The 19,392-nt window shown below is 39.2% G+C and overlaps 1 protein-coding gene across 4 annotated transcripts in view; it reads left to right on the forward strand.

Annotated features, from left to right (window-relative positions):
- Positions 1–15,378, forward strand: part of SRBD1 (S1 RNA binding domain 1) — a 226,146-nt gene extending 210,768 nt beyond the window's left edge. For all 4 annotated transcript variants that reach the window (XM_081253501.1, XM_081253502.1, XM_081253504.1 and 1 more), the window contains exons 20-21: positions 11,010–11,194; positions 14,486–15,378. In XM_081253501.1, the coding sequence (XP_081109627.1) occupies positions 11,010–11,194; positions 14,486–14,775 (475 nt within the window). In that variant the 3' untranslated portion in view covers positions 14,776–15,378. The remainder of the gene's footprint in view (positions 1–11,009; positions 11,195–14,485) is intronic.
- Positions 15,379–19,392: the final 4,014 nt, after the last annotated feature.

Raw genomic sequence — 19,392 nt, forward strand, 5'->3', positions numbered from 1 at the left:
GAGGTCAGTGCAGTTGTGTAAGCAAAGCTGTTGATAGAACCTCTCTATCATCCTTTCTGCCATTGTGCTGAGTAAGTGCTTCTTTGAGAATATTTTGTGGATTGAAGGGATTTTAGGACCTCCCCAAGTTAAATCCCAAGCCTCCACAGAGTATCCTGTCCAGAGCCTGGGCTTTCCTAGATTTTACAGACTAGAAAACAGAGACAGACCATGACAGAGGATTATTTCCCATTTTCTGCTGTCCTCCAGAAATTGCCACAGTGTCTCCATGTGTGAGTGATTTCATCCCTCTGGCTCTGCAGGCCCTGAGTGAAATCGCCAGCAGCCTGTGCGGGGGTTGCCGCCCCCCACGCCTCCTCTGGTTTTGTCCTGCCATTCTGGTAGATCAAGAGAGCCAAAGGCAAGTGTCCGATTTCCCCTTTTGCTTGAACGAGGTACCAGGAGGTAGTGCTTTGTGCTGCAGATTATGCTGATTGGTACATGTCACAGTGAGACCTGGCACTCTCCCAAAGAATCTGCTGCATTAAGAATTTGATTCACTCCAGATAGTTAAGCTTGAAAGTTGTTATGTTCTTGATTTAACTTGAGAAATGACAGGAAATTTAATGTTAAGATTGTTCCTCAGCACTCATTTTGATAAAGCTTTAGCTAGTATTTTTTTTTTTTTTTTTTTTTGCGGTAGGCGGGCCTCTCACTGTTGTGGCCTCTCCCCCTGCAGAGCACAGGCTCCGGACGCGCAGGCTCAGCAGCCATGGCTCACGGGCCCAGCCGCTCCGCGGCATGTGGGATCTTCCCAGACCGGGGCACGAACCCGTGTCCCCTGCATCGGCAGGCGGACTCTCAACCACTGCGCCACCAGGGAAGCCCTAGCTAGTATTTAATTGTTATTTCTATTTTGGCCGTCAGGGAAAATTTTTAAAAGGTTAGTTTCTAGAAGTGGTTAACAGCCTGTGTAGCAGGAATATGACATGCAGCACCAAAATGATGGACTAGGTAAGTTGTATTTCAAGGGATGATTTATATCAGTATCTGCACTATTCTAATAGTAATGTGATATTTCCTTTATTACTGAGGATATACCTATTTCTGACCCTTAGATCAATGTGGAAAAGTATGTTTTCAGAGAGTAAATAACCATTAACTTAAAATTCAGGTCTGGAACAGGAGTAATCATATAACCTCACAAAATATTTTCTTAGGGACAGGAGCTCTTCTGTACAAAAGCCAAGCACTGTTTATTCTTAATTTACGGAAAAAACTTGTGTCTGGTTTTTAAGACCAGAAGTTGCTCAAACAGTACAAACTTCCAATTATAAGATGGATACGTTCTGGAGATCTAATGTACAGCATGGTGATTATAGTTAATAATATTCTATTATATACTTGAAAGTTGCTAAGAGAGTAGATCTTAAATGTTTCACCCCAAAAAAAAGAAATGGTAATTATGTGACCCGATGGGGGTGTTAAGCTAATGCTGTGGTGGTAATCATTTTGCAGTTGTTAAGTGTATCAGATCAACACGTTGTACACTTTAAACTTATACAATGCTATGTGTCAGTTATATCTCAATGAAGCTGGTGGGGAGAAAACCCACAAAAGTAGAATTAACCCAACAAGGATTCTGTGTTTAGATAAATGAATACATGGATCCCAACTGGTGCTTCTGGGCTAAAAGCAGTTGGGGGCCAAGGGGGTGGAGAGTCCCTTCGGAGGTCCTGCCTTGCTCTCTGCCATGGAGCTAACATAAGTCAAACCAGACAGTGATTGGTGGCCCATACTGAAGACCTTTAATGACTGAGCAGATCTCAATCTCTGTTTCTTTCCCATTCCTGTTCAAGGATTGAGCACCTCTGAACTCTTTTTTTTTTAGCATTGCTTTCAGAGGTTTTATCACATTCTTCCCAACTTTAGCTTTCTGCCCAGCAAGAAGAGAAGCCTTCTAGCTAATAAGCAGCTGTAATACAGGGAGTTGAGGTTGTTTTTGTTTAAAAAACAAAACAAAACAAAATGGCAGCAGTAGAGCATTGGTATTCATAGTTTTGACTGTGAGCAACTCAGAAGGCCCATGACTTGTGGTGCTTTGTAATTTTTCTGAGGGGTAAGTCAGTCTAATGAGTATGTCTACCACACCTCCCACGTCTAAAATTCACTACAGCTTTATTCTGCATTCACGTGCCAACTAGCTTCTACAATGATAAAAACATGTTTCTCTGTGGGAAACTTTCCTGAAAAGAAACCCAGCTACAAATGCTGTAAAATAAATGAAGATTTGATAAACAGACCTAAAAAGTTATTTGCAAATTTGAAAGATCTTAAATTTTTCTGGACTTGCCTCACAAGAGTTGGCAGCATTCGGACATGAAAATTAAGGCAGAATCTTTTCTGGCTTTTGATAAGTGATGTCTTAGGATGTGTATCAGTTAGTTACTGCACATTAACTTCTTCTATGGAACTATGATTAGACAATATTAGATTGCCTTTTCATAAAGAGACATAGCATCATAAAAGAGACCAAACCTAAAGATGATAAAAGGACAGATTACTAAAAGTGATTTTGGGTGTTTGTTTTTTTCTTGTTAATACTATAGTTAAAAACCCAAACAGCTTACTATAATTCCCAGGAAGTAACATTCATCTTTTTTTTTTTTTTTTTTTTTTTGCGGTACGCGGGCCTCTCACTGTTGTGGCCTCTCACGTTGCGGAGCACAGGCTCCGGGCACGCAGGCTCAGCGGCCATGGCTCACGGGCCCAGCCGCTCCGTGGCATGTGGGATCTTACTGGACCAGGGCACGAACCCGTGTCCTCTGCATCGGCAGGCGGACTCTCAACCACTGCGCCACCAGGGAAGCCCATTCATCATATTTTTGAAAGTGCTTTCACAAAAGAAAAAAATGATGAAAGAGATTCTACCCACTTGAGAATCAGATGACCAGGATGTGGGATACTTAGGAACTGATTGTCATATCTGATGTCTTACACACTGTTCTAACACACGCTGCATGAAGTTTTGGGCAAGGCTAGTAGAGGTAAATAGGAGGTTTAAGAATGTGAGATGGTACCTAACTTCCCACAGCTCACTGTGGAGGCAGTACAGTGCCAGACTGCTGAGGGTTCAGATCATGCCTGTTTGATCTGGGAAAGTTATTCAGCCTCCCTGTACCTCATTTCCTTATCTGTTAAATGAGGATAATAATAGTACCTATCTCATGGGATTGCATGAATTAATATACATAGAATTCTTAGCACCTGGGAGAGAGTAAACTATTGTTATTGCCATAGTCATTGCTATTATTTTTGTCATGATTGAGAAGGGGCTGTCAAGCTGACTCATAAAAGGCAGTTGGGGGGGGATTGATTTACAGCTGTTAGTTTCCGAGGGAAAAATAATGTTTTACCATGTGAGCCAGATATAATTAAATTATAATATAATTTAACATTGTTAATTAATGTTAACACTGGGTCCTGGAATTGAAGAAAACACTGGTTTCTCACCTGAGTATCTGGAGCAGCCTTGTAGTACCCAGTGGAGCAGAAGTGAGAGGGAGTTGCCGAGCAGCCATAAAGTTGCGCTTGCTTCAGTCTCTTCCAATCTCCAAAGTATTTGCCCTTCTCCTTCTCTTTTCTTCTTCAGGTTCAGATCACTCAGTCTGGAGCCTGAAACTCAGTAGGGTATTGATTTAGTCTCCCATTATCTCCCTTCTCCCCTTCCTGTCCCCACTCTAGCTATGGATTTTAATCGTAGCCTGTCTTCTGACTCTCTGTGACCATAAGCAAATCCCTCTGACCTCAATTGCCCACTCTTTAAATGGAATAAAAATGGCTCTGCACATTTAGAGGACAACTGGGGAGATTTATGGAAATGCATTTTCAGATTTCTTAAAAGGAGGATTCCTTGACAGGAGGGAATTCATAGTAAAAAGGCTGCTTCCCAAGGAAGAAAGTTCTTTATTATAGTACATGGGCTTTATCACCTAGTAGTGCCAGAGCTGTTTAATTTCAGCTCTGCTATCACTAACCTGTATGTTTTTGAATACTACTTTTTTATTTGCCCTCCTCTTTCAAATATTCACAGGCACTAATCCACGTTATGGCTTTACAGACAGTAAATTAAATTACATGAATTCTGAACACAGTGTTTTTGAGCTGTAGAGAGTCTGCAGCCTTTGAAACCACTAACTTAATTTTGTATAACTCTTATTCGGTAACTCAAAAAGAGCCAAACTTTTTCCTTTTGAATTTGGTTTAAAAAATAATAATAAATTGTTCCCAGGCAGTGGTGCTGGGTGCCAGATTTTATCTGGGATCTAAATCTTCTGTCTACATTGAAAATCTGCCAGAGTTAAGAGGTAAGCAATGCTGATGAAGATGTGATATATGACTTTTACCTTAGCTACAACCTTGTGGTCTCAGCTATGTGACTTTGGGCAGGTTACTTAATCTATCTGAGTTTAGATTTCCTTATCTGCAAATTTATATCCACAATAAATTGTTGAGAGAATTAAATGAACTTTAAATCTTTATTGAGCACTTTCAAAATATCTATTTGTCTGCATATAAAATCCTACCTCTAAAAGAGCAGATATAAGTGGAAGATTATTCCAATATACTGTCAGTACTTAAATTAGAATAAGTTCATTCAAGGCAAAAGCTCTGTTACCATCTTTCATAGAGTCTTCTTCCACAGTAAATAAATAGTTATTGGAGAAAGCTGAACACTTTTCTAAATTATTTTTAATTCACTTTAGCATTTTGTCACATTCCTTTGAAGAGGCTTGATTTTAGCAAATCTTTATCATTTGAGGGTGTTGTGTGTGTCTGTGTGTATAAGTATGAGCATGTTTAAAACAACCCAGACTCAATGGAAAGAGGATGATCACACTGAGTAATTGGGTTGTTTGGGGTTTTTCTGTGTTATTTTAATGGGGATCATTGTTTTAACAAGTGTAATAAAACTGATTTTCCTTTGTCACTTGTAAATTTATTTCTAAGGCAATTTCTGTTTTTTTGTGGGTTTTTTGTGGTACGCGAGCCTCTCACTTTTGTGGCCTCTCCCGTTGCAGCGCACAGGCTCTGGACGCGCAGGCTCAGCGACCATGGCTCACGGGCCCAGCCGCTCCACAGCATGTGGGATCTTCCCGGACGGGGCACGAACCCGTGTCCCCTGCATTGGCAGGCGGACTCTCAACCACTGCGCCACCAGGGAAGCCCTCTAAGGCAATTTCTAAGATAAGATTTTAGAAATCTTTAGAGCGATAATCAACATTTCAATACATGATGCTTTCCCATTTTTATATACTCACACTCATTTGTATGTGTGTGTGTGTGTGTGTGTATATATATATACACCCACACACATTTGGTTTTTTAAATTATAGCTTTAATTATATCATAATCACACAGTATATCACACCTAGTAAGTGGTTCTGAAATAGGAAAAGCTAATACAAATCGCTGCTGCTTATTCTTTGTGGCATTGGTTATTATTTCACTGATCTTAGATATTTTGTTTGATGTAACTATATAAGCAATGTCTTCTTCAACTATTTCTAAAGAGAAAATCATCCTAAATCTCACACTTTTAGAGGCTATCACATTTTAACTGGCTTTTTTTTTTTTTTACAAAGTCCATTCCGTGTACTAAATTGCTAAAATAAAATAAAACAGCTTTCTAAGAATATGTTTGTTCTCCTACATACAATTAATGCAACGTGCATCGAGTATCCAGTTTCTGTGCACGTATCAATATAACAGACTTATGCAAAAGGAGGAAACATTTACTAAGTTCTTCAAAGTTAGAAGCAGGTGAAGTCTGATGCTTATAAACCAAGTCTTTTGGAAGACAAACTGCATTCCTTAATCTATGGCAGCTTCTCCTTTTTGGTTCTTCTTGTTTTTTTCTGCTGCTCATAGATCCAAGAGTGTGTTTAGATGCAGGAGGTGCTCCAAAGGCACTCCAAATGTTTCCAAGCAATGACACTGAAAGTGCCCCCCTGCCACCCAGATAGCTGCATACCATTTAAAACTATACTTTCAGATCAAAGTCTATAAAGGCTTTCAGAACAACCTTGTTAACCCTTTCTGAAAGGGTTACATTTTTTAAAAGTTTCTCTGCAGTATATAAGTTTTCACAAGCTGTCAAGTTCTTATGAAAAATTACTTGCTGTAACTTTCCATGGCTGATGATATGCTAGCAATAGCCATTTCAGTATCACCTTCACTAGGTACCTACCAGCTTCTAATTAAGCACAGTCGGTTGGTTGTTCTGTGGGCCTCCCTGTAAATGCACTCTACTTGAATTTACTATTACTTGTGGATTTTGCACCAGCAAAGATTTTTAAGGAGTCTGCCCCAGTTCAGTTTCTCAGTTTAACAAAGAGGTTAGAAATTGGAAAAGATTCTTTGATGATGATTAAAGTGCAGTTCACACTGCCACCCCTTTGGTTTGACTGCTGAAACAGCAGATGTGGTGAAGCCAGACTCCTTTAAGCGAAACTAAAGTGTGCTGCTACACGCTCACCTGGGTGAATTTCAGCTCCTGGTAGATAGTGTAAAGGGGTAGCAGGTTTCCCTCCTTAGGCATGTTGGAATTTATATTTAGTCCTTATTATTAAAAGCAGTAAATTTTAAAATATATATAGAACCTGTGGTTTTCGGTGTCACAGATTATTGCCGAACTTTTGTGTCCCACCTCTTCCTCTCTAATCACAGTTAAGAAGGCCAGGTTAGCTCTTAGAGTGTGAGCTCTCTTTTAAATCATCGAACGTCTGCCTATATTGCAAATAATGACCTGCTTTATCTGTAACTACTTTTTCTAAAACGACTGTGCTCTTGCATTTATTGGTTTATTGATGTGATTACTTTAAGACAGTAAAAACTAATGGATAAAAATAAAGTATAAAAGTCTCTTTTAAAAGTGTCCTGAGTGGATAGACAACTAGAAGTACTTTGCCCTTGAAACATGGTTCTTTGCAGAATCTTAAATCCGGTGTGTTTAGCCCACAAAGCACATGTTAATATTAAGTTGTTTTTAAAGTGATGGAGTTGCATCACCACAGTTCTTCTGTGCCCTGTGGGGTATCATGTTGCTTTAGTGTAATGAGTCCTGGGCTCCTAAATTTTTTTCTCCATGCTGGAAATGATTACATAAAACTGAATGGCTATATCTGAAGTCTTATGAATCTTGAGAATTTCTTATTCTTCAGGAAAAATATTACAAAGACTTTTCTTATTTTTTGAGGGGGAAAACTAGCATTTGTAACAAGTTTCTGTTAAAAATATCAGCGATTTTAGGTTATATAGCATTCTGTTTGAAAAACAAGCAGTCTTTCTGCTGCAAGGTCTGTATTTTAACTTTGTGCAGATGTGTGCTGAAAGAACATGATGTGCTTATTTGTTGCATTTATGCTACTTTCTTACTTTAAGTAAGATGGATGAAATTACATATTAAATAAAAACAGCAGTCCTTAGCAAACTGAAAAAGCCTTTCAGAGACAGTGGAGAAAATGAGACTATGATTTTAATAACGCATGGACTTTTGAGAGAATTGTCTACTTAAACGCATATATACAATAATTTCTCTGTGGGATTTATCAGTGTTAACTGTCTACTGTTTAAAACTAATCTGCCATTAAATTGTGTTGGTGAAATGTTACCCAAAGTATTGTTTTATATCTTAACCAAATATAGCACTTTAATTTTGATGTAACTGCGGTTATAAACAGACACACACTGATATGTATAGCATGAAACTCCAGTTGGTGAAAAGAGCTGTGTGGCCTTGGGCAAGTTATTTAACTTCCCTAAACCTCAACTTTCCCTTTCTGTATGATGTGATACCTACCTCTCAGGATTATTGTCAGGATTAAATGAGAACATCTATCAAGCACTGTTTTTTCAGAACATATTTTTCAGAACATGTTCACGTACATTCTTATGTTCACATAAAGTACAGTGTGTTTTTATATGGCAGTTCTGAGCCAGAAAGTACTTTGTATTGAGTATTTCTTATTATACTCAATTCTAAAATGAAACTGTGTATTGGACATTACTTATCACACTCGATTCTAGAGTAAAAATTCAGAATAATGTAGCATAAATTATTCTTACGTTATTTAAAGAACACATGTTTATTGAGTGGCTACTCAGCAAAAAACATTGTTTCCTATCATTTACAGTTGAATATATTTGAAATCCAATAATGGAGAGGTCAAACTCAAGCTATTCCCAGTTCATTTTATAGTCCCTCTCCCCTTTTGTTTCCTGTTTTCCTTTTTCTGCAACTCTGTTGTAACTTTAAGAAAGTTTTCAAAATAAAAAAGCATCTGACTTTGTTCCATAGTCATTTAAAAATAGGGTTGATCAATACTGAAGCATTAGCTAGGAGCACAATTTGGTGCTTTTTTATTGATTTCAGTTACCATTGCCCTCAGGCTTGTGTGTGTGAGGATGAAAATGATATATGAAATATGCAGCCAGGTTAAACCAATATTCTTTGTACATCTGTAACCACTATAAACAGAATTCTTTATATGGAAGTGACTTTAGTAGCAGTTAGTTACACACACACACACACACACACACACAAACACAGAACCTTAAGACTCCAAGTAGCCTCCTGAGCCAGTGTTTTTGTTATTGAGACCAAGACTTGTACATTACTTTGGGAAGTTTCTGCCTTTTAGTTACTTTTATTAGTTATAAAATGCTATTCAAGGTTATTATAGATTTTCAACTCATGAATATACTTTTTTGGCATTTTATCAGTTGATTGTAAGCCAGAATCTTGGGGATTTGAAAGATGTTCTGCTAAATAGCCAGTTGCAGACCAATCAAGCCAAGAGGGTAAATACCAGGGAAGTCTTCTCAGCAGGGCCTGTTTTATTTAGAAAGCTGTGCAAGGAAGTTGGCTGCGGGCAGAGGTTGTCATGTGTCATCTGCCCCATCAGTCAGAGCTTTAGCAGCTGCTCCCTGTCACTAGGGCCCTTATGTGCTACTGCTCATCCATCAGCACTAACAGATACCGCTGCCTCTCCGTGGGCCAGGGAAGCCATGGACACACAGAGATAAAGTGTGTATCTCACTGGCCATCAGTTGGGATGGAAGCTCTTTTTTTTTTTTTTTTTTTTGCGGTACGCGGGCTTCTCACTGCCGTGGCCTCTCCCGTTGCAGAGCACAGGCTCCGGACGCGCAGGCTCAGCGGCCATGGCTCACGGGCCCAGCCGCTCCGCAGCATGTGGGATCTTCCCGGACCGGGGCACGAACCCGTGTCCCCTGCATCAGCAGGCGGACTCTCAACCACTGCGCCACCAGGGAAGCCCTGGAAGCTCATTTTTAAAAAGGGAGCCCAAGCAACAACTCCTTGGTCTTTCATTAAACCCTTAACCAAAATATATTCAAGAAAATAAGTTGGATTTTGGTGAAACTGTTTCTGACTAAAAATACAGCTTTGGAAAGGTAGGAGGAACCTCTTTGTTTGAACCCAAAGAGATGCCCCTGGCTAAATGAGAGTTGAGAGAGCTTTCTCCACCAGATAACAGATTATCACTATCAGATTATCACTGAAGAGGCCTTTTCTAGTTGAACACAACAATGTAAGAAGAGACTGAAAATCACAAGCATTCCTTTTGTGATCATGCAGCAACCTGACAAATGGGATACCTCCCAATTCTGATCATAGACAAGCCTCCGTTTCCTTTTCCCCTGTTTGTATTCCAGAGACATCATTAGAGGAAAGGATTTGAGGGCATTAGTATCACTATCTGTCTGATTACTGTGTTGACATTTTTTAAGAGCCATTAATCATAGGAAATGGAACTCGATGTAGAAAAATACCCAGCCAAGGAATATCAAGAAAGTTAAGCTACAGCCTAATATTCAGATGAGATTGAAGGGAAATTCAGCTTAACCCTATAATTGTTTTTTTCTTAATTAACTTATTACTGAACTCCAAAGCTAAGTAATTGGGAGGCAGCTGTACAAGCAAGGGAAATGGTAAACATAGCAAAGGGAAATTGAGAAAGACAAATGTTTTTATTTTATAAATATTACAGCTATATAATATGTAAAGAATATAAAGTAATATTCATCTTAAGATTATACAATTGAGGTCTTGCTTGCAGTGCTTCCATTTTGGAAGAAAGTTACTTTTTCTTTTTGATAATCCCCTCATATTTTTTCTGTTGACTCTGAATGCTTAATGTACTTGATATTATTTAGTCCATGTGAGGCTTGACTGTTGATGGAATTTGAGAATTATTAGGTTGAGCATATGCTTGCACAGGTAACACTCATCATGGGTACACAGAAGTAAAGAGCAGTGATCTGGCATATGAATAGAGTGATTTATTTGTCAAAAGCTGGCAATGCTTGTTGGATGTTTTGCCAGATTTTAATAGCATCAATTTATTGTTTGCCTAATAGATAATTTAAATTCAAATAAGTTTTCCTAACTGAAATTTTGGGAAACATGAAGCAAATATAGGTATCCTTATTTAGAAAATATGTATGACACTAAACGCTAATGAACATTGCACTGTAAGACGTTTCGGGTGCTGATTCTTTTTTTTTTTTTTTTTTTTGCGGTACGCGGGCCTCTCACTGCTGTGGCCTCTCCCGCTGCGGAGCACAGGCTCCGGATGCGCAGGCTCAGCGGCCATGGCTCACGGGCCCAGCTGCTCCGCGGCATGTGGGATCCTCCCGGACCGGGGCACGAACCCGTGTCCCCTGCATCAGCAGGCAGACTCGCAACCACTGCGCCACCAGGGAAGGCCCACTGGTGCTGATTCTGAGCAGGTGCTTCATTGGAAAATAGCACAAAAACCTAAAGTTATCCCCTCCCTTTTTTTCCCCAAGACACATCATCTATTATGGCTTGGGACACATAGTAGATTTTCAATAAAGACCAATTGATTGATTGATATATGGATCTGAGATGAATAAGGAGTGACCTGTATTAGGAGATTGGAAAATAATATTATTAATAAGTGTTGGGGATTTTTTTTCCTCTGCAGGTTTTTGTCATTTGTTGGAGGGACACTGTGTGAGATTGGCAAGCCTGAAATGCAACAAAAAATAAATTCAATCCTTGAAAAAGAAGGAATAGAGAAAACTGCAGAAAGATTGCAAACAACAGTACACACCTTACAGGTCATCATAGATGGTCTCAGCCAGCCTGAGAGCTTTGACTTTCGAACAGGTAAACAATCGAACTTGAATAACAGCACCTTTCACTTGTATAGCTCACAATAATCCTAAGCCATTGGATTCTCCATTCTCCCATTCTATCCATGAGAAAACTAAAGCATAGTGACCTTCCTTCAAAGTCATTGCAGCTAGTTAGTATCCAAAGCCAAAGCTAAAAGCCAGGTCTCCAGAACCCTTGTCCCAGGCTTATTTCCCATCACACTAGACTAAGTGCATCATGCATGTGCTGGCATGTGCATGGAGGCATGCATTCTTCATGATCCTTTTGTAGACTGTTTTTACCTCATGAGAGTTAGAAGTCCAAGGTAAAGCATTCAATTCACAAACTAAAGTGAATCTTCTCCCTAAATTACAGCCTTCCAAGTTCCTGGATTCTATGTCAATGAACACATTGAACAAATAAGATACTACCTCTCTTTTGATTCTCCTTCTAACTAAAAGTCTCTCAGCTTTCAGCACAGGTAGATGGTGAGGGAAGTATAACAGCCATAGTTGTTGAGAACAATGACCCGGTGAGAAGGAATTAAGGTATCAAATGACCTACTTCCCAAGGAAATTTGAATAGGAAGCCCTTAGATTTAAATGAGTGTGTGCTTGTCTCACACCAGTTTTATGATACCATGTTAGGGCTTGGCTCTTTGCATTCTGGGTTGGGCTGTGTTGAGGTGGTTTCTTTGAAAAGGTTTAAGGGAATTTGTGCTAACCCAGCAAGCTCAATGGACCATTCCCTCAATTGTTGTGTAAGTTTGAAATTAATTTTAAGGTTGGAGAAAAATAAAATGAAACATACAGTAAGACCTATGCCAGAAATGCAGGAGTAGAAGCCTCTGTGTGGTCCATCCAAAGTGAATATTTCAGTAGACAAATCCATCTCCCTTTGCAGGTATTATGTGTGAATTCCACCTAGGTGTTACCTAGCAGGAATACTAAGTGAGCAGTGGTTTTCAAGCATGGTGGGATTTGAGGGTGCTATGCCTAGAACCACTACAATAGAGGGTTGGCAAATATGCTCTGTACTGGCTTTTCTTGTCCATCTTATTTTTCGGTCTTGGTGTTGATTGCTCCATTATCCCAGTTACACTGTAGACTCAGAGCAAAGATCAATACTCAAATTATATAGTTCAGTTAAACAACCAACAGCTAAGTTGGTCCTTATTACCTGGTTGAGCAGAAACAGATGCACCTGGGCTGTCAACTGAGCTTACCAGTTACAGCAGTGTTTATCATTGTGACAAGTGAAATTTCAAATAAATCTCTTTGAAACAAACTTTTGCCCTAGAGTAAGTCACAGTTTCCTAGATGTCTGAGAACTTTCGTTTTAATACTAAAAACATCCCCAGGAAGGAAGGCAGACAGTCTTACTTTTGAAGAGGCAGATAGTATTTTGGATGTTTCTGTATTACAGTATTTATGCTACATTTCTTTTCTTTTCTCCATTTTCTCAAAATTATTTCCTTTCTTGCCTCATTCTTTCTTCATACTCATCCTGTCTTCTGTTTTCCCAGTGACATAATCAATTCTATTTTATTAACACTCTGGTTGCTAGTTTCCATAATTGGGTTCATCAGAGGCATCCAGGTGACAGAGTACTGAATATGTAGCCTTGGCAATCAAAGTGTTAAAGTTTGCCTGGTACATGGAGGATTTCTGATTTCTCAGTGGCCCGGGCTGTCTTCAGAAACATATTAAGTAGTTCTTGACTCTGATTTTCCATGCAAAATTAAACTAAGCAGCTGATCAGGAACCCTTGGGGAATCTGTAGCAGCTGGACCTCTGTAAGAAAGAAGGGGGAAAATAAGTTTCTAAGCATAAAAACAATGCCTATGGGGCCTCAGAGACCATCCTACCTCTGACCCTGATCAACAACTTTGTTTTACTTTTTTGCCCAGTGTAATGGCGCATTCAGTGGGTTTTTTGTTTTTGGAATTCACTGCTGCAGCATCATGTGGAATTCTACACAATCAATTCCAATGTTAACATATTGCTTTTTTATGAAGAAAATGAGATTTCAAGTTTAGAGAGGGTTTTTGTTTTGTTTTAAAGGCAAAAGGTGAATTTTTTTTAAATGTTGATTTCAGTATGGTTGGGCTGGGGGAGGGGAACCAAGAGGTGACCAGTTGTTAATACAAATGTAAAGGATAGCTTCAACAAGTAATCAGGATAAAGGCAACAGCTGTGGAGGAAAAGGAAATGGAATGGGCCGAGGGGAAAATGAGGTCTTAGTAAAAGGAGATTGGAGCATAGAATGTGTTCTTTGTTATTAGAGTCAACATTCAGTAATCCTAGGAAAGGGGGCCAAGAGGAGCATGGGTAAATGGGTAAATGGAATCCACAGATAATCCAAAAGCCCCATTTAAATTGTGAGTTGTAACCTTCTCCACCATAAAACATTTGTTGTTGTCTTTGTTTTGTTTTAACTAAAGCCATAATGATTCCTTGGCAGGCTTTGTGCCTATCTTTGGGTGTGTAGTGTTAATGAACAGAGAAATGTACTGGAGTGAGCAAGGGAAGAGGGCTGTAAGGAACTTGAGAACAGAGATCTATACTTCATCTTTGTCTCTCAAGCACCCAGCAGAGTGCCTGGCCAGGAGGTAATAATAGGGGTTAATAAATGTTGTATGAATTGAATTGAAAGAGGAGAAAGGAGATGAGGAGCTGATCTGGGTTTCTGAGCAATAGATAATCAAGAATCCATAAATTTTGATTGGATAAATATATTCAAAGTGGATAGGAATTGATCCTTGAGTTCAAAATTTATGGGGAGAAGTGAGAAGACCATTTAAATTTCATCCACATTTGACTAAACATTTATGTATGTTCTACCCCCTTTAAACAGTTTGAGAATTCAGGTACTGGGGGAAAAGCTCCCAATCTTCTATCTCTGAGGATCTTATTTTCTCAGTGTTTGTGACTTAGCCTTGCATATTCATTGAACAAATATACTTTCTCATAAAGAAGAAAATAAGGCTCTCTAATCTAAAATTTTAGTCCTTATGTATAGTGCTAATGCTTACATGCTAGCAAGATAGAATTTGAGGAGAAGGAAGTGTCTGCGTAAATTTTCTTGAATTGTTTCTGCTTGGCACATGCTGTTTCTCCAACTAGAATGCCTTTTCTCTGAAGGCAGGCCTGTATCTTCAGCTCCTTTTACGTCCCCCCTCAATGCTTAATACTGGTCTGGGCACACAATCGATACATAGTCCATACTTACTCACTAATCTGTGTTGTGTCTAACAGTGCTTTATTATTTACACAAACTGTCTTTTTTCCCCTTTCCTTGTAGATTTCGATAAACCTGATTTCAAGAGAAGCATAGTCTGCTTGGAAGACCTGCAGGTTGGGACAGTTCTTACAGGCAAAGTTGAGAATGCCACCCTATTTGGAATTTTTGTGGATATAGGAGTGGGGAGATCAGGGCTGATTCCCATACGAAATGTAACAGAAGCAAAACTTTCTAAGACGAAGAAGAGAAGGAGTCTTGGGCTGGGCCCTGGAGAAAGAGTGGAAGTCCAAGTACTCAACATTGACATTCCCCGATCTCGGATTACTCTGGACCTCATTCGGGTGTTGTGAGTGTGCCACTGGTGGCCAAACACTGATTTTTATTCCCTCATTTCTACAGTTTGACAAGAATAAGTCAGATGTTTGTGAGCTCTAGATAGCAGATGAGAAAGAATTCACTTAATATCAGAAATATTTTCCAAACACTTTCCTTATTATTCCTTCTGGATAAATAGAGAGCTAACGGTTTGATTTCTTTTCCCCTTAAAAAAAAGCAACTAATAGACATCTTTATTTGGCTTTATGTAGTAATGATTTTCTGACCAAAATTTTATTTTTTATAACTCATCTTTGACTCCTTTTGCATTTTGTATAATAGATTGTTTCACCTCTACTTGCCAACATGCCTTGCTGGATTTGTATGGAACTGTCTTCTTGATTTAAATTGTACAATGTTTCTTGACAGTAGGGCTGGCAGTACTTAATCCACTCTTTTTATAGATTTTTTTAAAAAATCAGGCCTTTTGGACTTGACTCATGATTTTCCTTTGCCAGGCAAACCAGAGATATCCCAATAAAACAGATCCTGATGTGTTTGTAACCATCAAGTGAATAGCTCGAACTATTTCTCAGAAGGATATATGTATTGATCCCTACAATAAAATTTTGTGGCTAGTGATCTTGTTTTTGCTATGTTGATTCAGTGAATGACCTACGAGTCAATCTTGATTAAACAAGATGTGGCACATATTCATACAACTTTCATATAAGCCAACTAGCTGTGCCTTTGGGGAAAAGGGAAACCTCTATTAATTTGAAGAATGACTTTCTGTTTGACTTACCACAGAAAGGCATATTCTTTCTTAAGCATTAAGATCAAACTCCAGATGGGGATAGAAATGGCCCGCCTAAAGATTCAATACAGATCAGGTGTGAAGGGGCAAGAAAAACAAGTAGATGAAGCCAGTCCTCTTAACTCTGTTTTTATTCAGTGGAGATGGTAAATATTAGCATGACCATACAGGGTAAAAATGATCTAAACAGAGACCACACTGGACGGGTATCTTGTCCATTCTGGCTGCTGTGGTTCATTTCCCTGGTGGAGTCATTTGCATCACTGAATGAGTGCCTGGTTTTCTTCATGTGTAGTGAGTGGATGGTTGCTAAAGAGGGTGACCAATCCTGCTTGTTTGCCTGGGACAGTCAGTCCTGGTAAACGCTCATTGTCCTGGCATAATTTTTAATAGTGCCACTTTTTATTTCCAAAGTGCCCCATTTTGGATAATAAATCATAGATCACTTTAATAATAGTCACAGTCCCGTACAAAGTGGTAAATCGGACTGTGTTTATTGACAGTTCTGACTGGTGGTTTATTTTTCTTGAAATATGCAGCCTTCCAACCAGTATACATAGATATTTTTAATAAGTGGGTTCCTTAAAAGTTGTATAACTCAACTTCTGTTTGCCTGATGATTTCATTTCTGAAATGCTTTTTCTCTCTTACTGGTCTTCAACTGACAACGGATCTTAATGTTGTAACTTTAAGTTGACCTTCCCGTTCACTCCTCCCAGTTCCTAGTTTGTAGATCAGTGATGAGTGATATGCACCTGAAGAGTTTTATTCTGAAGCATGCAATGTAATTTCAAGCAAATGCTTTTTTTAAAAAATTGAGGTATAATTGTCATATGACATTATATTATTTTCAGGTATTCAACATAATGATCTGATATTTGTATATATTGCAAAATGATCACCACAAGGAGTCTGGTTAACGTCCATTGCCATACGTAGTCAAACAGATGCTTTGGGGGAAAAGGCCTTCTTCCTGGGCACTTTGAATACAGGAACAGAGCAGTCGACAGTATGAAGCAGCTCTGTTGACCTGGTAGCTAAGCCCCTGGGGACACAAGGAGGACTTGATATTGCACTGGGTCGCATGATTTGTCCTGTTCAGCCCCAACATGGTGGTGATCTATAAGGTGTAGGCTGGGTGAAGAGAGGCACATCTCATTTATCTTGTAACCCCAGAATGTAGCTTGGTGCTTGGTGGTCAGTATGTTCAACTAGTTCTAGTCCCTATTCTGCCAATAATCTACAGTGTGCCTTTGAGCTGGTACCTCTACTTCTCTGGGCCTCCATTTCCCAAGTTTAAAATGGGGATGATGATAAAAAAGCATTCATTTTTCCAGATTGTGTTAGTGGTCTCCTTTGTGCCAGGCATTGTGCTAAACACTGACCATACAATTATGATAGAGAAATAGAGATTATCCCTGCCCTTATGGAGCTTGAAGTTTATTGAGGAAGAAAGAATCGTTAATCAAAAAATCATATAAAAATATAAAATTACAAGCATGATAAGCAGTATAATGGTGACAGCATATAATAGATGGATTGATCTTTTCAGGAAAGTCAGAAAATGTTTCATTGGGGTTTAACTGAGATATGAAAAAATGACCAGAATTTAACTGGGACAAATGTTTTATTGACCTTAACAAGAGTTTTTTCTGATAAATGGTGGAGGTGAGAGCCTCACTGGAGTGGGTTTAAGAGAGAGTAAGAGGAGTTAGATTGGAAATACTGAATATAGGTAATTTTTTCAGGGAGTTTTGCCGTAAAGGAAAAAGAGAAATAAAAGAGTGACTGGAAGGGGGAAATGGAGTCCAGGGAGAGTTTTTGTATTTATTTTAAAGACAGAAGAAATAATAATATATGCAAATGGAAAGGATCCAGGAAAATTGGATACAGGAGACAAAGAAGAGAGTTACCAGAATGAGATCACTGAGTGGAGGAGATTGGATAGAATCTAGTGCACAAGTGATTGGTCTAAGATAGGGATACAAAGAGTTCATCCATATTAAAAGAGAGAAGATTGAATATGTGGGCACAGATGCAGGAAGGAAGATAGATGATGGGTGCTCATGGAAGGTCTCTTTGTATTGCCTCTATTTTTCTTACTGAAATATAAAAGAAGACTGAAACCAAAGAGCAGAGCAAAAAGGAGTTGAAAGTTCGAGAAGAAAAGAAAAGGTAAGAAAAAAGTGAAAAACCTAGGGAAACAGAGTATGATTTCCAGGCCGTGTTAAATGTTCTGCCAGGTTAGTGATCAATTGAATGTAAGATAAGTCAGCTTGGTTATATATTTCTTCATCTGCATCAACTATGTGGTACAGGTCCAGATTAGGTGGAGAGATGGATCTAATCAGGTTTGGGAGTTTGCCAAGTGAATACAATAGAAAGAAGGGCAACGAAGTTGAAGGCATGTGAACAATGAAATTACTGAACGTGGAATTTAAGCCCAATAAGAAGAAACATAAGAATATGAGGGGAGAGTGAGGAGCAGTGAGAAAGAATAGGATTGATGGATTATAGGTCCTGATGGAGCAAGTGTTATAGTGGGAATAATAGAGGTTATAATGGATGGGAAAGAGTGGTTGTCAAAAGTTGGATGCTTATTAACTCTGAAATTACAGCTTGGGGAGTGGTTTTGTAACAATGGGTAGGGCATGGTAGGGGGACAAGGATAAGCTCATCAGAGAAGAGGAAGTGAAAGAACTGAGAATTCAGGATTACCTATATGTGCAATGATTTTTGGAGATTGTCACAGTAATGCAGGTATAAAGTAATGGTGACTTGGACCAGAATGTTAGTGTTAGAAAAGGTGAGAAGTGGTGGGATTCCAGATACAGTTCAAAGGTAAAGGTATAGTCAAACAGAGTTTCCTGGTGTATTGGATGTAAGATGTGAGACACACAGGAGTCTAGGATGGTTTTTGGCCTAAGGAACCAGAAGGATGAAATTGTTATCTACTAAGATAGGAGGGAAGTTTTGGTGAAAAAGTTCATTTTGGACAGGTTAAATTTGAGATATTTATTAGACGTCTGAGTGGAAGTGACAGGTAGACAGTTGGCTATTTCAGTCTGAAGTTCAGGAGAGAAGGCTGGGCTGGAGATGTAAATTGGTAGTCAGCAGCGTATAACTGTACTTACAGCCATGAGACTGTTTAAGATCACCAATGGAATGAGTAGAAATAATACGGAGCAGAGAGAGATCCAAGAGCTGGGTTGTTGGAAATCTAAGACACTCAGCTGTAAATTCTTTGACCATCTCTGTAGGGGCAGGGATTTTGTCTTGTTGTGGCACAGTCTCCTAGATGTATATTCAGAATTCTCCCCTTCTTCCTTACTAAGGGAATTCTCATTTGAGGGGAGCAATAATGTGACTAGTGGATGTGGATGTGGCCATGTGATATAGCTCTGGCTAGAGAGTGTAGGCAAAAGCCATGGGGTGAGGTTCGAGGAAGGCTAGAAAGAGTTGGGGGGGTCAGGCTCAACTATTATGCTTTTCTTATCTTTTGCCCTGGCCCTCCTTCCTGCTTGGAGTGCACGTAGAATGTGGAAGTGCTGGAGGGCAAACAGTGCATCTCCAGCACTAGATAGCAACTGCTTAACAGACAGAAAGTTCCTGAATCCATCTTGGCATTGTGGAGGCACTAAAGCAGCCTTGAACTAACTGCCTACTCTGGACTTCACACTATATGAGAAAAACAAGAGCTTCATATATTCATTTCAGCTGTTGGGGGGTGAGTGGAGGTTTACAGAAAAATGTATTCCCTGATATACATTTGTGCTCTACCCTACCCCCTCTACATATAAAAATGCCTGGCATGTGATAGGTACTCACCGAATGC

This window comes from Mesoplodon bidens (assembly GCF_964165515.1).
Source record: "Mesoplodon bidens genome assembly, chromosome: 14".
Classification (NCBI taxonomy): Eukaryota; Metazoa; Chordata; class Mammalia; order Artiodactyla; family Ziphiidae; genus Mesoplodon; species Mesoplodon bidens.